General features: G+C 35.0%; 4 protein-coding genes across 6 annotated transcripts; 2 read left to right on the forward strand and 2 right to left on the reverse strand.

Moving 5' to 3' along the window:
• Positions 1-504: 504 nt before the first annotated feature.
• LOC110658200 (pentatricopeptide repeat-containing protein At4g21190) lies at positions 505-3,317 on the reverse strand. 2 transcript variants are annotated; one of them, XM_021815716.2, is made up of 6 exons: positions 3,160-3,317; positions 2,880-2,964; positions 2,636-2,734; positions 2,265-2,408; positions 1,940-2,152; positions 505-1,112 (listed from the first exon to the last, which is right to left on the reverse strand). In XM_021815716.2, exons 2-6 carry the CDS (start codon positions 2,961-2,963, stop codon positions 801-803), a joined length of 852 nt encoding a protein of 283 aa, XP_021671408.2. In that variant the 5' UTR covers position 2,964; positions 3,160-3,317; the 3' UTR covers positions 505-800. The 2 variants fall into 2 exon arrangements, with proteins under 2 accessions (XP_021671408.2, XP_057995443.1); XM_058139460.1 differs by having other exon boundaries at positions 2,880-3,293.
• Positions 3,318-3,866: 549 nt separating this feature from the next.
• On the forward strand, positions 3,867-8,307 carry LOC110658197 (uncharacterized protein At3g49140). Of its 2 annotated transcripts, XM_021815713.2 has the most exons (11): positions 3,868-4,130; positions 4,311-4,401; positions 4,667-4,889; positions 5,042-5,144; positions 5,255-5,322; positions 5,662-5,823; positions 5,919-6,044; positions 6,293-6,631; positions 7,343-7,495; positions 7,852-7,947; positions 8,059-8,307. In XM_021815713.2, the coding sequence occupies exons 1-11, from the start codon at positions 4,055-4,057 to the stop codon at positions 8,161-8,163; spliced, it is 1,542 nt and encodes a 513-aa protein (XP_021671405.2). In that variant the 5' UTR covers positions 3,868-4,054; the 3' UTR covers positions 8,164-8,307. The 2 variants fall into 2 exon arrangements, with proteins under 2 accessions (XP_057995440.1, XP_021671405.2); XM_058139457.1 differs by lacking the exons at positions 5,042-5,144; positions 5,255-5,322 and having other exon boundaries at positions 3,867-4,130.
• Positions 8,308-8,507: 200 nt separating this feature from the next.
• Positions 8,508-9,783, reverse strand: LOC110658198 (protein SAR DEFICIENT 4). Its single transcript, XM_021815714.2, has one exon. The coding sequence runs from the start codon at positions 9,669-9,671 to the stop codon at positions 8,658-8,660; it is 1,014 nt and encodes a 337-aa protein (XP_021671406.2). The 5' UTR covers positions 9,672-9,783; the 3' UTR covers positions 8,508-8,657.
• A 2,321-nt stretch (positions 9,784-12,104) lies between these two features.
• Positions 12,105-16,729, forward strand: LOC110658195 (DUF21 domain-containing protein At5g52790-like). Its single transcript, XM_058139456.1, has 13 exons — positions 12,105-12,575; positions 12,685-12,761; positions 12,844-12,927; positions 13,045-13,158; positions 13,255-13,341; positions 13,455-13,594; positions 13,679-13,766; positions 14,087-14,160; positions 14,265-14,446; positions 14,526-14,788; positions 15,268-15,314; positions 15,420-15,615; positions 16,464-16,729. The coding sequence occupies exons 1-13, from the start codon at positions 12,395-12,397 to the stop codon at positions 16,479-16,481; spliced, it is 1,551 nt and encodes a 516-aa protein (XP_057995439.1). The 5' UTR covers positions 12,105-12,394; the 3' UTR covers positions 16,482-16,729.
• The last annotated feature ends 140 nt before the right edge of the window (positions 16,730-16,869 follow it).

The following is a 16,869-nucleotide window of genomic DNA, read 5'->3' on the forward strand; positions in this document are numbered from 1 at the left end:
ACTTTAACGAGTAGCTGCCGTCGCCACCACCACCTCCTTTTTCTATCGCTTTCTTTGGGTGAGCATGGTTTCATCGGTAAATATTATTGCATTCCGCTTAAGTCACCTCAGCAGGGTACTCATTCTTTTTCCACCGTTAGTAACTTCAGCCTTGACTCGAATTATCGAATTTTAGTTGGAAAATTTTCAATGGTAAAAAGGAATTATAACATGAATAGCTCTGAAACAGTGTCCGAACAGAGATCACGGAGAAGATACCGAGTGAATCCAACACGACGAGACATGCCTGCACTGCAAATAAAGCACGCTCTCATCTCTTTTGCTCAATGATTTGTCATTGTGAGATGTTTAAAAATTTTTCATTACAATAAATGACAGAAGTAGAAAAAATTGATCAAATTTGATAATTCATACAAAAGTGATTGTTTTCCCCCAGAAGATAATTAAAAAAGCCACGGGAGAGCAGCCATCGAATAAACACGAGCATCGGAAACCGTCAACCCCTTAAAATCAAAATTCATATTTTTATATGCAAATTAGATTTTTGTTTTTTTCAAAAAGGCAAATACAACTAAATTTCTCGTAGATAAAGGATGGAACGGCATAATTTAACTCCTCGCACTCGTTACAAAACATGTTTCTTTAGAGACCAGCGAGGGTTTACAATCTACTCATCTCACATTGAAAGAATATAAATGGAACTCTTTCGACCCTTGATGCCCGATTGTGTTCTCCGTAAATTTACCTAAATCCTGGTGGATAAGGAGGATGCAAATTAATAATGGCAAGCTTCTAACAGCTCAAGAACACGTAGCTTCAACATTAACTTCATGCACGCTTGTATCCACTTCTTCATCCGATTCATTTGAAATGGGGGAAATTTCCTTATCCCTGTTTACATCTTCATTAGCTGCATCCAATTCATCAACATTCTTTGCTCGAATCCTAACACGCTTTCCTTTGATGTACCGATATTCCCATTTCGGTGGTGGATATTTCTTCTTTAATTTGTCGTATTTGTCCAGCATACCCAGCTTCTTGAATGCACTTCCCATCATATTAACAATGGCAACATTTGGTTGGACACCGAGCTCCTCCATGTCAGCAAATATCTATGCAAGAGTAAACCACAAAGTTAGTTAACTGGAAACAGGGCAGGCTGCACCATGCAACCTGAACTAGAATCAGTTCAGAACACATAAATTTGATTTTAAATGAAAACAAGGATCAAAGAATTTGCATGACAGTTGAAGTTGAAAATCCAATCTTGGCGAGGAAAGAAAAAAAACTGAAAAAGTAATAAAACAGGGAAACATATAGCAAAGGAATAAAACGATATTTGAAAACATAGCAACTGTTTCATGAGAATTTGTAAGACGATGAATTCTCACGATTGGCTAATTCACACAGCAGCATTACCAAGATTTCACCAAAAGAATCCAACAAATTGCTTCGATAACCAGATAATCCTAGAATACATCTATTTTGAAACTGGGATGCCATTAAGTTCAATCATAAGTATAATTGCTTCTATAGCGTAGAACTTAACCAAGTGAGGTATCAGGAGTAGGGAGATAAGAATGCTATATAAAATTGGATCTTCTATCAAATTGTTAAAATTTCTCAATAGAAGTGATCATCAAAACCAATGTCAGCGGATCAACTCATCATAATCTGCAACAGATAGTCCAACTGTGCAATAGATGACACAAAATCATGAAGTGTCTGATGTAGTATCTATCTTCCAGACCTCAGCTCTAACAGAAAACTATAGCCACAAGTGTTTTGGTAAACAAAAATCATTATTCATCTTCCATGACTCGACTGCCACAGACAGACAGTTGCATACTTGCATTGTTGAAAAATTAACTAAAGAAGCAAAGGCTTCATTTACAGTTGAAAACAACAGAGCTTAGAAAGAGATGGCAGCTCCAAATACCTCGAACATCTTCTCATGCATATCCCTCTTGTAATAAATAGCAATCATTTTATTAAAGAAAATGCGCGGCATGCTTTCTAAGTTGTCTGAAAATAATTTTGTCCAAAGCTCTTCAGCTTCATCAAGCCTCCCATCCTCTGCTAAAGCATTGAGTAACGTGAAGTATGTTCCCATTGTCTGTCCTTGGCCTTTGCTCAGCATCCACTTTATTACCTATAATGCCATTTTTTTTTGCCAATTACTAACAAATCATTTCAGAACATAGCCAGAGAAGAAAAAAAAAAAAAAAGTGGGGGGGGCGCGGGCGCCCAAGGTTTCCTGGTACCTGAATTATCCTCTTCCATTCCTGTTCATTCTCAAGAGTCTTCAATGCTTTCTTAACAGCAACTAGAGGGAACTCCAATTCCCAAGCAACAAAGGAATCAAGTGCCCCATACACTTCCTCCTTGACATTTGACAACCCCTTTATCTACATAATCAAAGTCTGAAAATCTCATCTAAAGAATCCAAAAGTTAATCCAATTCTACTAGTTGATGTATTTTCAAAGGGAAAAAAAAAAAAACTACTGGGAAAATCAGCAGAAAATTTCTGCTATACACCTAAAGTGCAAGATTCAAATTTATAGGATTCTGTAATTGGTTACATAGAATCTATGGCCGACAAAAAAAGAATTACAAGATTAAAAGAAGACTTACGCAATCAACAAGCTTGGCTGATTTGGAGATTGTCCCAATTCTCTTTTTCGATTTCCATACCCGAGGATATCTTTGTCGTGGACCTTTTAAAGCGCATACCTGAACAGTAGCTAATAATTCTATAACAAGTGCCAGGAAATCTTAGTAGAAACAAAACCAAGAAGTCATCTCACTGCTCCACCATCAAACAGACCTTCATTCATGAACATTATATATAAAAAAATTATCGGTTAAATAAGCTTACCACCAGACTGCTAGTATCCTTGGAAAATTTTGTCACTTCCAATCTACTTGAGATGATTGGCAGAGGAGGTCTCAAACAAAGCATGCTGAAAAAGCATCAAAGAAGAACTTCATTAGCTCCGTCAAACAGCAGTTCCTTCGCCAAATCTCAACAAAGCCATTCTGCTTAGCATTTCAATGTAAACCTAATTCGCAAAAATGGCAATAAATTTCGCTCATAGCATCAATTAATAACCAAAGCCAAATATCTTTCTTCGTAATAAAGAGAGACGCTGAATTACAGGCAAGATCTTTGGAGCAGAGACGATGGATTGTTGAGACTTGAGACCCAACACTAGGTTTGTTTCTATGGAAGATTTTTCCTTTCTTTTTTCTTCACCTTTCCCTTCCCTCTTTATTTGCTCGCCTTTTGTTTTTCGCTCACATCCAAACAGAAGATATTTCTCAAAATTTTCGTGTCAAAACGGTGTGTTCGATTTCAGGGCGATGTCAAACTGATTTCAAATCAAACGGTGCGTTTCAATATCCAATTGTTATGTGCCTATGCGGCAAACAATTGCATCCAAACAGTACGTTTAGCAAGTATTGAGTACAACTTAATTTATAAATATATGTATCATATTATATGGTTTTATATGATATAATTTTTATTATTAATATATTTGAAAAGATTTTATGATATGATTTAATAATATTTTTTTATTTAATTAGATAATATAATATAATAAAGTATAATATAATAAATATAAAAATTATTAAAATATTTTTTATTATATTAAATATACCTTATAAAATATAAAATATAATTAAAATTTTATAAATAATATAAAAATAAAATAAAAAATAAATCTTTAATCGATCTTAACATTAAATTATTGATTTAAAAATTATGATAAATTAATATTATTTTAAATAGAAAATCATTAATTTTTTTTAAACAACAATCCTCTCAGTATAACAAGAAAAATATACTATCCATTATAAAATCATGATCCAATAGGGGTAAGTTATCTAAGCTATCCAGTTGCAGAAAACTAAATCTGTATGGTCGCATAGAATCGCATCCCAGACCTCATCCAGTCGAATCCTTCAACGAAGCAAAGCGCTTCACTTGCTTCACAGATAATAGATCTCGCACTTCTTTAATAATTTGGAGAGAGATATAGAGAAGAAAAAATGATGATGATTGATACAGCCACTGCCGTTCGATTTCCCGCCGGCGCAAATTTTTGCTCCTCCACTGCCATATCTCGTGACTCTCTCCCTCTGTTCCCGCTATACAATTTCTACATTTTTTGAATTTTTGTGTTCTTTCAGTTCATAAAGAGCTTTAGAACTTGGTTCAAAGGCTCAACCAAGCTTCGTTTGATAGTTTTACTGGAATTTCATGCATTTTCTCAACCAACAGAGAATAACACTTTTGTCGTTGTAGATTATCGCCATACGTGGAACTTGGAGGAAGTTAACGCCCTCCACATCAGTTCTCGCCCGCTTATTCGTTCTGGCAGCTTCACCGTACCTTGGTACTGATTGCTGAATTTACTTTTTAGTTTTTTTAATTGTAAATGCCAAGCTAAATTGAGAGTTTCAGCTTGGAATCTTCATTATCTACTAAAGAAATTGTGAAACATAGAGAAAATTTTCACTGCTGGTGTAGTGCTAGCACTTTTAATTAGTGTTGAAAGGTGAAGGATTTTAACGCGTTGAATCTTGTACTTTTAATCATCTTTGAAGACGTGAAAACCTAAACTTGAAAGATTAAACGAGTAGTTATGGAAACTAATACAGGAGTAAGTCTCGGAGATTAAATGGTGGTGCTTTTTTAAGGAGCAGTCTTTTAAAGAATAGGATTCGAGCATCTTCAGAGCATTTAGGCTCGGCCTCGGGTCCTTCAAAGCCGAAGGACGGCAGACAGCGATACCATCCCTTTGAGGAGATTGCAGAGTCAGCTTCAGAAAATAATGGAGATGCAATGCTCACACCTCAAGAGACTGCTAGGACCATTGTTGAGGTATCATTTTGGATTTATTAACCAAATATACTTTTCGTTTGAGATTAATCTGAGACCCATTAGAATGTTACTGGGATGATTCTGCTTATGTATTGGCTCATCCTTTGTGTCAGTTTGGATAGCTAATGTTGCCTGTAGAGTGTTACATTCAGGTCAACAGCAAAGCAATTCTAATGCTGACTGGTTTGATCAATGGTGATATTCATGAGAATATTGTTTGGCCAGACTTGCCTTATGTTACTGATGAACAAGGAAGTACGTCCAGTATTTGAAGTTCATTTTTCCCATCCTTATTTATTTTACTTTGGGAATCTAAGCCTTCATTTGTGCAATTGAAAGATTTAATCTTCTCTAATGTGTCGCAGACATATACTTTCAAGTGAAGAATGATGAAGACATTTTGCAAACCCTTACTTCAGAAAATAATTTTGTGGTATGAGATGTCTCTTCTCATGGCAGTGGGTTTGCATGCACTCACGCATGGGAATAAACATAAGCATGCACATATCATGTTGGTCTTTAAATTGTAAAGAAAACCTTCTTTTTTGGTTTTTGACGCAAGGTGGATGTATAATCAAATTTCATTGGGCCTTGAACCTTTTCATGAGACGATATAAAAATGAAAATGCATTTTATTTTGGGCTTAAAGAGGAGCAAAAATGGACAATTTTTTGGTAACTTGAACATGCTGTTATGTACAATGGTGGCATTTCAGTGTCCTTTATTTTCATGAGAGTTTCTTAAGATCTGTACACTTTTATGCTTGATGCAGCAAACCATTATAGGCTTTGATGCCATGGAAATGATCAGTGAGATGGAGTTAGTAGGTTCATCAGAAATTGATTTTGGAATTGAGGAAATTGAAGAAGAGGATGGTGATGTTGAAGATGATGAGGATGAAGATGAGGATGATGGAGATGAAGATTATGATGGGGTGTGATTTCCCTTTTCCTTGCAATCACTTCTTGTCATTGAATTTGGCTTCCAAATGCGTATATTTAACTGTGCATTTCTTTTTCTTGTTTATAGGACCTGGTAGCTGTTATTGAAGATGAAGATGAGGAAGATGATTCTGATGAGGCACTTGGTGACTGGGCAAAATTGGAGACTATGCGTTCTTCTCATCCAATGTATTTTGCAAAAAAGATTGCACAGGTAATTGTCCATTGTAAATGTTTGATGTTATGATGGATCAGTGTAAAAATACTTGGAGGAAGATGATGAAAGTTTTGTGTACTTTCCATGATAATTTTAAAATATGCTACAAGACTACCATTACTTTCATGTCTGAACTTAGTTCATTTCTTCATTTTGAATATGATAAAAACCCAGTGTTATGATTGTTGCTGGTCTTAGGTTAATTCTTCTTTTTTCCTTCATTATTTCTTATTTGTGTTGCATAGGTTGCACTAGATGATCCTATAGATTGGATGGAGCAGCCTCCAGCTGGTTTAGCTATCCAGGGCCTCATAAGACCTGCCTTCATTGAAGAACACCCTGACATCCAGAGGCATATGTCTGGCAACCAGTCACGTCATGCTGACATAAATGAGGTTGGGAAAAATTTAGATGACAGGCCAGATCTTGGTGGGATCAATGGTCACAAACATGAACCAGGATCATCTGAAGATAATTCGAACTGGGCAGAGGAATCGGAGAAGGATCATATCCCAAGGAATGGGACTTCATTTTACAAGATGGAGATGATTAAAATTCAATTAATTTCAGCTCATGGACATCATGTACGTTCTTTCCATCTGTTTATTTTTTTATTTTTTATTTTACCTGTGTTTGGAGATTGCCTCTCACTTATAACTTCATTTTTATATTGGCAAAACTTTTTAGGATTTTTTTATGCCTTGTGTTCTACTTGGCCATATTTCTCAGTCACTACAGTGGAGCTGCTGATTTTATAATTTTTGGAAACCCACATCCTTGTTGTCATCAGATATCTTGTTGTAAATACTGCACTTCTTCATGCACTTATCAAGGTCATTTGCCTTTTCTTTTGTTTAAGTGCATTACACGCTGCATTTATGCAACTGCAGTTCAAACATTTCAATGATCAAAGAGTTTTGACTGTTTAATTCAAGATCAAGTGCTGAAATGTTTTCTTCTATTTTCTTAGCAACACCTCAAATATGAACATTTGCAGTTATCGGTGGTGAACAATCATGTGCTTTGTTAGAGTCCCTACTCCCTACCAAACAGTTTTCTTGAGGAAATCAAGGTGCAACCATTGAAATTCAGTTTATAGTTGAGATGTGGTCTTGACATCTTTAATTTATATAGTTCCCCCCTTGCAGTCATTGGTGAATGTGAGATTACAATTTCCCAGAATATGCATGCTCATTTTTGTTTCACTGATTTGGTATTAAAGTACGCCCTTGGCCTTGTCTTGTCTGTAGATTTACATTACTAGAAATTAATTCTTCTGTGCTGTTTCTCTACAGACCGTGGTTGAAGTGGAAGACTTTAGAGAGGCTCAACCTGATGCTATTGCACATTCAGCAGGCAAAATTTTATCTCGTCTGAAGGCTGGCGGGGAAAAAATCTCACAGGCCTTGAAATCTCTGTGTTGGAAATGCAAGGGTATTCAAGTGGAGGTAACACAAATTTGATTCTGAATCCATTTGGGAATGTGCTAAATCTTCTTTGGATATGTTTTGCACTGTTTTTGAAATTATATTATGCCTGAATTACTTGCATTCTTACTGCTGCTGTGATTTTGGAATTTGGAAATTCATTTTTGAACATATCAGTGCTCCCTTTCTCTCTTGCTCCTTTTTCCTCCTCTGTGTAGACTTTTGATTTTCTTGAAAACACTATAGAGTTTTGGAAAAAGATTGTTTGTATTAAATGTTTCCCTTATGTCCAATTAAATTTTGTTCCAATCCTTTAGACATGGGATATATTTCAGTTGATGTTTTAGTTAATCGGTTCTTCTTGTCATTTTTCATAGGAGGCAGCGCTTATTGGTGTAGATTCCCTTGGTTTTGATTTGAGGGTTTGCTCTGGAACACAAATTCAAACGTTGCGGTTTGCATTTAATTCACGGGTATGTCACTTGGGTATTTTTAGTGGTATCTGAGCACCAATTGTTTCTGATTTGCAGAAACTCATCTCACAATGTTTTACTCCATCATCCTAACCAAAATTGTATTTGCAGGCGACTTCAGAATATAGTGCTGAGCGACAACTTAATGATTTACTATTCCCGAGGATTTCCCACAGGGTGCCCAAAAAGAAACAGACCCATCGAAAAGAACTTTAATATTGTCAAATACCATAGTCCAGTTTAAATTCTGGATGGATATCTAGGCCATGAACTGAACGGCAAGCGTCAAAGAATCCGTTGCAGCTTGTCATCTCATGTATTTGTTCGATGCCAGTAATGATTATTGAAATTCATTCTTCACCACTGTTCCAAGCTCTTTTACCAGGCCACTCGCTTGCATCCGTTTTGCTAAATATTCTTGCTCTGTTAGGCTATTTCACTCAAGATCCTGAAAAACCAAGTTTGAGCAACCTGTCTCAGCTGAATTCTGTAATAAGTTGATGGATAACTAATGCCAACAGAACTCGTGAATATAGAAAAGAAAAGATCAAACACATGGGAACCGATAATATTAAATTCATTTAGCACACAGCGCATTATCATTTATTCATTTATTATACATATCTGATAATTTTAAAACAGGGAACTTTAAATGAGATAGCACCAAAAAGATTCAAATTCTGAGGATATGACTCGAATCTCAGAATCACTCAACCCTTCATGTAATGCTCATAGACCAATTGCGCTGCAAGCATATCGACAATTGCAGAACCAACAGACTTAAACACAGTAATCTCTCGAGAATCCCTCCTTCCAGCTTCATCCCCTTTGATCAATTCCACCAAATAGCCAACATCTTTTTTATCAATCACTCCTCTCTCAAGAGCTCCGACGATCTCCCCTGCCTCCACCAATGCTGCCTCGTTATCCACAAACACTCTCCCTCTCCTTATTGCCTCATCATCACATTCCCTCATTGTCTCCTTGAAAGATCCTACCAGATCCAAATGGGCTCCTGGCTTCAGTTTCTCGCCCTTCACCAAAGGCCTATCAGCATTTGTAGCGCAACTCACAATATCACCCAATCCAATTATTTCCTCCAAATTATCATTACTCTCAAAACACACCTTTTCAGTGCATTCTACCCTTAGTTTCTCCACCAAATCAGCTGCTTTCTTCATCGTCCTGTTCCAAATTATCACTTTCGCCAAACTGGGTTTTGCAGCGAGATGGGCCTTGATCAAATGGGGTGCCAAAGCACCTGCACCAACCATCACCAGCACTTTGCTATCATCCCTAGCTAAGATTTTTGATGCCAAGCCAGACACACAAGCTGTTCTATAGAGGGTCAACACAGTGCCATCCATAGAGGCCAAAGTTTGCCCAGTTGTGGAGCTAAAGAGCACATAGCTTGCATGAATTCCGGGCAAGTTTAGCATGGAGTTACCAGGGAAATAGGTGATAAGCTTTATACCTATATAGGGAAGGAAGGGAGAGGAAGACCAAGAGGGCATAAGAAGGAGAGAGGATGATGGTGAAACGGCATAGCTTTGGCGAATCGGAGTATGGAGTGTGGGAGAGACGGTGGGTAGAGAGGTGTAGAAATGTTGAATTAAGGAGCGGTGTGAGAGAACGGAGTGTAGAAATTCGGTGGTGATGAAAATAGGGGATGTGACGGAGGTGTGATTAATGGGATTGTTGACTTGGCTAAGCGTGGAAGCCATCGATTATGGAGCTGTGGCCTGTGGATGCTTTGGCGTAGGTGAGGAAGAAGAAAGGAATTGAAACTTGAGTAAACCAACCCGAAGACTTGCTCTTTTCCCTGCTTTTGTTAGGATTTTGCCTGAAATTTTCTTGCGATGTCACGTGTCCCACGCAGTAGATACGAAACAATTCTTTTTATTTTTACTATTATTATTATTATTATTATTATTATTATTATTATTCGATTGAATTATTATTGTAGGGATGGAAAGGACGGATTGTAAGCGGTAGGGGTAAGCATCATTGGATTAAAGGATAAAATTGAATTGAATTGTTTTAATTTAATAATTTAATTTAATTTTTAATATAATTTAATTTAATTTTATATTATAAAAATTTTAATTATTTTAATTTGATTTGATTTTGAAGAGAAAAAATAGATTAAATTGAACTAAATATGTTTATTAATTTTTAAATTGATTTATTTTTATGGAGAATTTATAAATTATATGTAATTTTATATATATAAATTATTTAATTTTATTGATTAATGAATATTAAGTTTAAATCAAGGTCAAAATTAGATTAAATAACTTAAAAATTAAGTCTAAATTAAAAAAATCAATCAAAAATAAAAACTAATTGGGTTGAACAGAACTGAACCGAAATAGATGATTCGGTTCAATTCAATTTTTTATCAATTTTGGTTCGATTCAATTTCTAAAATATATTATTCGATTTTCATAATTCAATTTGGTTCGATTTGAATCAAATACTCACCCTTAGTAAGTAGGTTGTAGAATTCATCATTGAATCAAAATAATTGAAAATTAAATTAATAAATAATATTAGTTAAATCAAATTTAAGTAGAAATTAAATTGAATCTGATTGAATTGAATCTAATTGAAAATTTTTAATTTAATTTATTAGTTGTAGTTTATTTTGTTAAATATTTTTAATTTTCAAATTTATTATAAATTTTATAAATTAAATATTTTATTTTATAAAAGTCCATAAAATCAATAAAAATCAGTCATAATGGATTTAATTTTTCAGTTTTTATAAAAATAATTGAAATGGATTGCTTTTTTTTTTTGTTATAATTGATTTTTCTCACTCCTAATTGTAATAGTTTGCTTAGCATTTACTGTTGAAAAAAGCACTTATTTAAAAAAGTAATTAAAATGCATTAAAAATTAATTTGAAATTAAAAGATATATTTTAATTATAAAAATTTTAAAATATATAAAATTTTTAAATTATTTTTTAATAATATTTAAAATGATATTTAAAAAAAAAAGGTCCTTAAATAAAGCTTAGAAGTGGCAGCGTGAGATAAAGCCTCATTGACTCAAGCAGTCATGCTCAACCAACGCCTGATAATAAATTTTCATTGAGGCCAATGGAAATTTAGAGAAAAATGCTCTTAAATATATCATAATTTCCTCATCCCATTCACTGATCGAGTCCAAGGAGGTACAACCATTGTGATCATACACGTGTAACATAGCATGATACAAACATTCCAGTCGGGTTAAATATATAATGAAAGGTCCAATTGGATACTTATTATGGCTTAGATCCCTGCATTCAATCATCTGCAAACTCCAACAACTAATGCTGGATGACTCTCCGATGAATTCCCAGATTGCTCAAGCTGAGTTGCTTGTTGTTAAAAGTGCATCAGCTCAGCTTGGGATGCAGTCCTTTGTACAGCTATCCGCAGAAACTGCAATTGTGCTCTTAGCTGCATCTCTTATTAAGTTCTGATAAAGCCAATCTTGGCATTGGAAATGCATCAAAATCCAGTGAAAGTTTATCAATCAAGCTACTGAATCGAATTGCAAATGGAAAAGGAAATAAAAATCTACAAAATAAAACTATATAGAGTTCAGCATTGGGAACTTACGAGGGGGAGAGACGCCACATTTGAAGCATTCAAACAATCGATTCGCATCGTCCATCGTGTTCAATGACATTTTCCCTAATTCGCAATGAAGTTCTATAGCAATTAGCCAGCAATTACCTGGATTTTGAAAGTCGGCGCATGGAGATGATACGTGCCGCCCTATGATCTGTGGAAATGGCTATCACATATGATAATATTGATATGGTGAGTTGGTGATCCTGATTTGTTACTGTAGCTTTTGTTCTAGAAATTGAGGTATGCTACAGGTCAGTGCGCTTCATGTTCCAAGAATTCGGCCCAGTTCGTTAATCAATTACAGTTTTTAAATAAATTTCTGACAGAAAAATCCACGCGTGCTAATTACAACAAGTAATTTTCATTTTCATCAAATCCCCCAGTAAAATTTATCAATCAATGACCAATCTGGGGGAAGGTTGCCGCTATTATTGCTTGTTGAAGACGCAACAGTGTGCATATATATAATATATATTTTCACTTTGAACTCTTGCTTTTACCTTTCCTGGGCGTGCTGTCTATTGAAGATTTAATATTCTTGCTGACACGGAGTTTTAGTCGTTTTTTCTCAAATAAACTTGGATATTCCAACTTCACAGTTTATTCTCACAATCTACTTTCATTTGGAATCTCTAGACGCAGCAGCTACTTGGCAGTTTGGTCTAGGAATGAACACCTATGAGTAGCCTGTATTGTTGTTTCCACTTCTCTTTCTAATTATCTTCATCCACCATGTGTTAACTTCTGCACTGTGACTGTTTCGTAACCTGATCAATATAAAGACAACCCATTCATCAGCTGCTTATTGCATATTCATAATGAGAGATGATAGTGTGCCATGTTGCCAGCCCGAATTCTGGGCATATCTTGTCGCATGTTTCATCCTTGTGTCATTTGCTGGTATCACATCAGGCCTTGCCCTAGGCCTCTTGTCATTCAGCAAAGTTGATCTTGAGGTCCTTATCAAGGCTGGTCAGCCCCAAGACCGGAAAAATGCAGGTTAGTGATATTATAGTTGCTAGTTGCTTCTTGGGTTCTTGCTTGTAAGCTATTTATACTTCTCGTTTTCATTATATTACTTTATTTTTGTGATATCATTGTATTACAGCAAAGATTCTGCCAATTGTGAAGAACGAGCATTTACTGTTGTGTACCCTCCTTATAGTCAAATCACTGGCAATGGAGGTAGATGCATTTGGATGAATCTTTTATAATTCATATAAGTTGTGAAGTTCAAAATTTTTTACTAATGTTATGTTATTTTAAGGCACTACCCATTTTCTTGGACTCGATTCTCCCAGCCTGGGCAGCCATTCTCATGTCAGTCACTCTTGTAATTACATTTGCAGAGGTAATTAAATGTTGTACTATGAATTTATGTTCAAATGTATAGTAATTTCAATGTTAGTTTTTAGAGATAAAATAAGAGATCTCTGGTAATGATTTCCTGTTAACTTTTTTTTCCTAGATCATCCCTCAAGCTGTTTGTTCTCGACATGGACTAAGTCTTGGCGCAAATTTATCTCCCTTGGTTCGATTTCTTCTGCAGCTCTTCTATCCTGTAGCATACCCAATTAGCAAGGTAGCATTTAGGAGTAACTTAAAGAGGATTTATATACTGAATCACTTATGTGGCCCTTTTGTTTAGCTCAGCAATGAAAATTTTTTCTTGTGGCAGATGCTAGATTGGCTGCTGGGAAAGGCACATTCTGCACTTTTAAGACGAGCAGAACTAAAGACATATGTGGATTTGCATGCCAATGAGGTAGTTTCATACATTTAACATTTATATTCTGAGACGATAAAACTGAACATATCATTTCTCTTACTATACCTAAGAGTGTCATAGTTTTGATTATTGCTAATATGTAAGGTTAGGCAGGGAAAGGTGGAGAGTTGTCGCATCATGAAACTACTATTATTTCTGGTGCTTTGGATTTGACACAGAAGAGTGCTCAAGATGCTATGACACCAATATCTGAAATCTTTAGTCTAGATATAAATTCCAAACTTGACATGTATGACCTTTCTGCTCTTATCTTTATGTGTGGAGTTCCTATTTTCGCTTTATCATTCAAATCATGGTTTATCTTTATCCTTAGGCATACAATGGGCTTGATAATGAACAGAGGACACAGTCGTGTACCCATCTACTCAGGAAGTCCAAATAATCTTATCGGCATCATTCTGGTAAGAAATCAAAGAATTTGCAGGTTTCTATTGATTCTGACAAAAATCTGCATCTTTGAGCTAGATCACTTGAACTTGATTACACATGGTCAGTCCATGTAATTAATTATATGAAAAATTCTTGTTCATTCATAAGTTAATAAAGTTTTAACAGAGTTGAACTTGGGTACCATTTTCCTGGGGTAAAATAACTTGGTTATTTGCAAGTGAAAATGTAGGAAGGTAGTACTCGGACTGATGCATAGCAGGATGCGCATTGTATTAGGCAATAGTGTTATTTAGATTGCAACCATATATAATACCCTATCTTTTGGATTCAGGTTAAAAATCTGATCTTCTGCCATCCTGAAAATGAAACACCAATCAAACATATGAGTATTAGAAGAATTCCTCGGTATGTAATTGCTGTATCACATTTGACTGTTTTCAGGTTCAGCTCATAGTTTCATTACGTTAACAGCTTATAGATGATAATTCCCTTCATATCATCTGCTACAGGGTCTATGATGATTGGCCACTATATAATATACTGAGTCAATTCCAGAAGGGTCACAGCCACATGGCTTTTGTTGTGAAGAGAAACAAGGATGTGAAAATCACCGCCCATAATGTAGGCAAACCTATTGTGTTGACTATTGACTCTGGTTCAATTTCAAAACAAGCAAAAGAACAGAGGAAAGGTAAACAATATAAAGGTTCAGATTTTGAGACAGAGACTAATTGTCATAGAATTTAACATTCTGCTGTAAAATTTCGCAGAAAATAGTTCCCCATATGATCGGATTGCAAACATTATTATCTCCACAAATACTTCCCCTCTATATTCTACCGACTCGGAGTTCCAAAGTCCAACAATTAAGAGTGTAGTTGAACAGGACAAAGAATTGCATCCGCAAGGTAAAAACTGGGAGCGAGGGGTTGGAGATACTTCATATGAAGATTTAGAATCTCTTCCAAGTAATTTGGATGAGGAGATAATTGGAATTGTAACAATGGAGGATGTTATGGAGGAATTGCTACAGGTTAGTATTATGTTAGTTGTACTGCTTTCTCTACAATTTATTTTTTAACATGGCAGCATTGCATACACGTCTTTGTCTGCATACAATGTGTCTGATCTTTTTATCTAGTCACGCAGAACTGACAAAAAGAAACGAAACAAATTTACCGGAGTCTGCTTTTTATTTTAAACTTTTTCCAGCAAAATAGATGTAACTCATATCTTACTGATTTTGAACTTAACAAGACCCTGAATACACCATACGATTCTTATCAGGCGGTAATAGTCTTTCTGATGGGTTTTTTTTACCTCCAAGTTAATGAATCTCTCTCTGGATTGAAACCCTTGAATTTCTTATTCTGGGAGTTGGGATTCAAGGCCTTTTCTAGCAAATTACACTTGTAACTCCTATGTATATCTTTGTTATGATGTCAAGATGAGATTGTGCCTTCTCATTTTACATAATTGAAGAAGCCTAATATCTTTTGTACTGTTTTGAAGGGAGAAATATTGGATGAAACTGATGAATATGTAGCTGTCCACAACAAGTGAGTAATAGCTGCTTCTCTTATCCGCATGAACTATACCATGTCATGAGTTCCACTCATATTGCTGTTTCTGTGACATTGCTGTCTGTACTCTTTCTTTTTCAGAATCAGAATCAATCTGTTACGTTCAAGAACATCACCAGGATCTTCTGGAAGAGTTTCTGTATCTCATCTTGATTGGAAAACTCCGCAGCCATCTCCACTTTCTTCATACACTCCCATACTCCGTTCACCCATACCTCCATATATTCAGCCACCACTCGAAAGACCAACTTTATATGCTTCTCCAGGAAAACCTACGGTAAATTCTCCCGTCAGATTTGCTGGTCTTGCACATAGCTCACCATGCATCTTCTCATCAATCAAGCCAATACTTTATTTACCTATTTATTTTTAACAAGTGATCTTTGAACTTTTTGACGGCAGCTCTGGATTGTTTGTTAGCTATCTTCCAATTTATTTGATTATGTCATTCAACATGATTTTACAGCATATTCCTAAAATGTTCTTTGCGTCATTGACTTGATTCTGTTAATAGACAATGTTTTTTTTTTCTTTGTTTTCTCACAATATACATATTATGGAAAAATGGAAATGGATCCTTGAGTAGTCCATATTTGCTTCCTTCTTTATTGATGACTTTATTGATCAGTACCACATAACGATGTTCAAATAAAAGACATTACCACAAATATGATATTGTTTGATTTTGACTGAATCTGTAATTAATGGACATTGATTTTTTTTTTTAATTAATTAAGAACATTAGAGATATGGAAAGTGTACACCCTTTAATAAAATCATAATAATTTTATTAAAACATACTAAATCTTAAATACCAACCAACTCTTCTTCATAAGATAAAATAAGATGTTCCTTCTCATTTCTGAATCATTTCTTTTACCTTTTTCTATAATGTAAAAACTCAATTGTCTTATTGGTTTCTTATAGCCCAATCAACCAAAAAAAAAGAACATATGGAATATAGATTGCAAAAATTGGCATGTTACATTACCCCATAAGAAAAACAAGGGGAATATGTTCAAGGTTGAATGGGACATTTTTCTGTCTTAGAAATGCTAGAAGATCAGTATATAATTCTTCATTGTTTTATTTTATAGCTTAATCATGTCAATGTTTCCTTGTCAGGTCTCAAGGAAGCCGTAGCAAAGAGCCTAGTGGCTTTTGAAGCTCCTACCCGTTAATAATAGATTTATATATCGTCAGAACAAATCCTAATACCATCCTTGGTACATTACAATGCGCAAAATATATCTGAGTTTTTTTTTTTTCTTGGAACTAGTTCAATTATTCAGTATAGTATTTCCTCCATTTTTGTATTGGTTTGAAATTCAATTATTTTCTTGTCTTTCTTGCAAAATCCATCAACTGCACTTGCCCCATTATAACTTCAATGTCTTGCTCCTGAAAAGAAAATCTAATCCCCTTGTAGTTTATGTGGTTGTTTATTTATTTTGTCTGTGGAGTTATTCTTATTTAGACTAATGTATACATTCAACTAATCAATAATTATTATTTTGATTAAAATAATAAT

This window comes from Hevea brasiliensis, chromosome 17 (assembly GCF_030052815.1).
Source record: "Hevea brasiliensis isolate MT/VB/25A 57/8 chromosome 17, ASM3005281v1, whole genome shotgun sequence".
NCBI classification, from domain to species: Eukaryota; Viridiplantae; Streptophyta; class Magnoliopsida; order Malpighiales; family Euphorbiaceae; genus Hevea; species Hevea brasiliensis.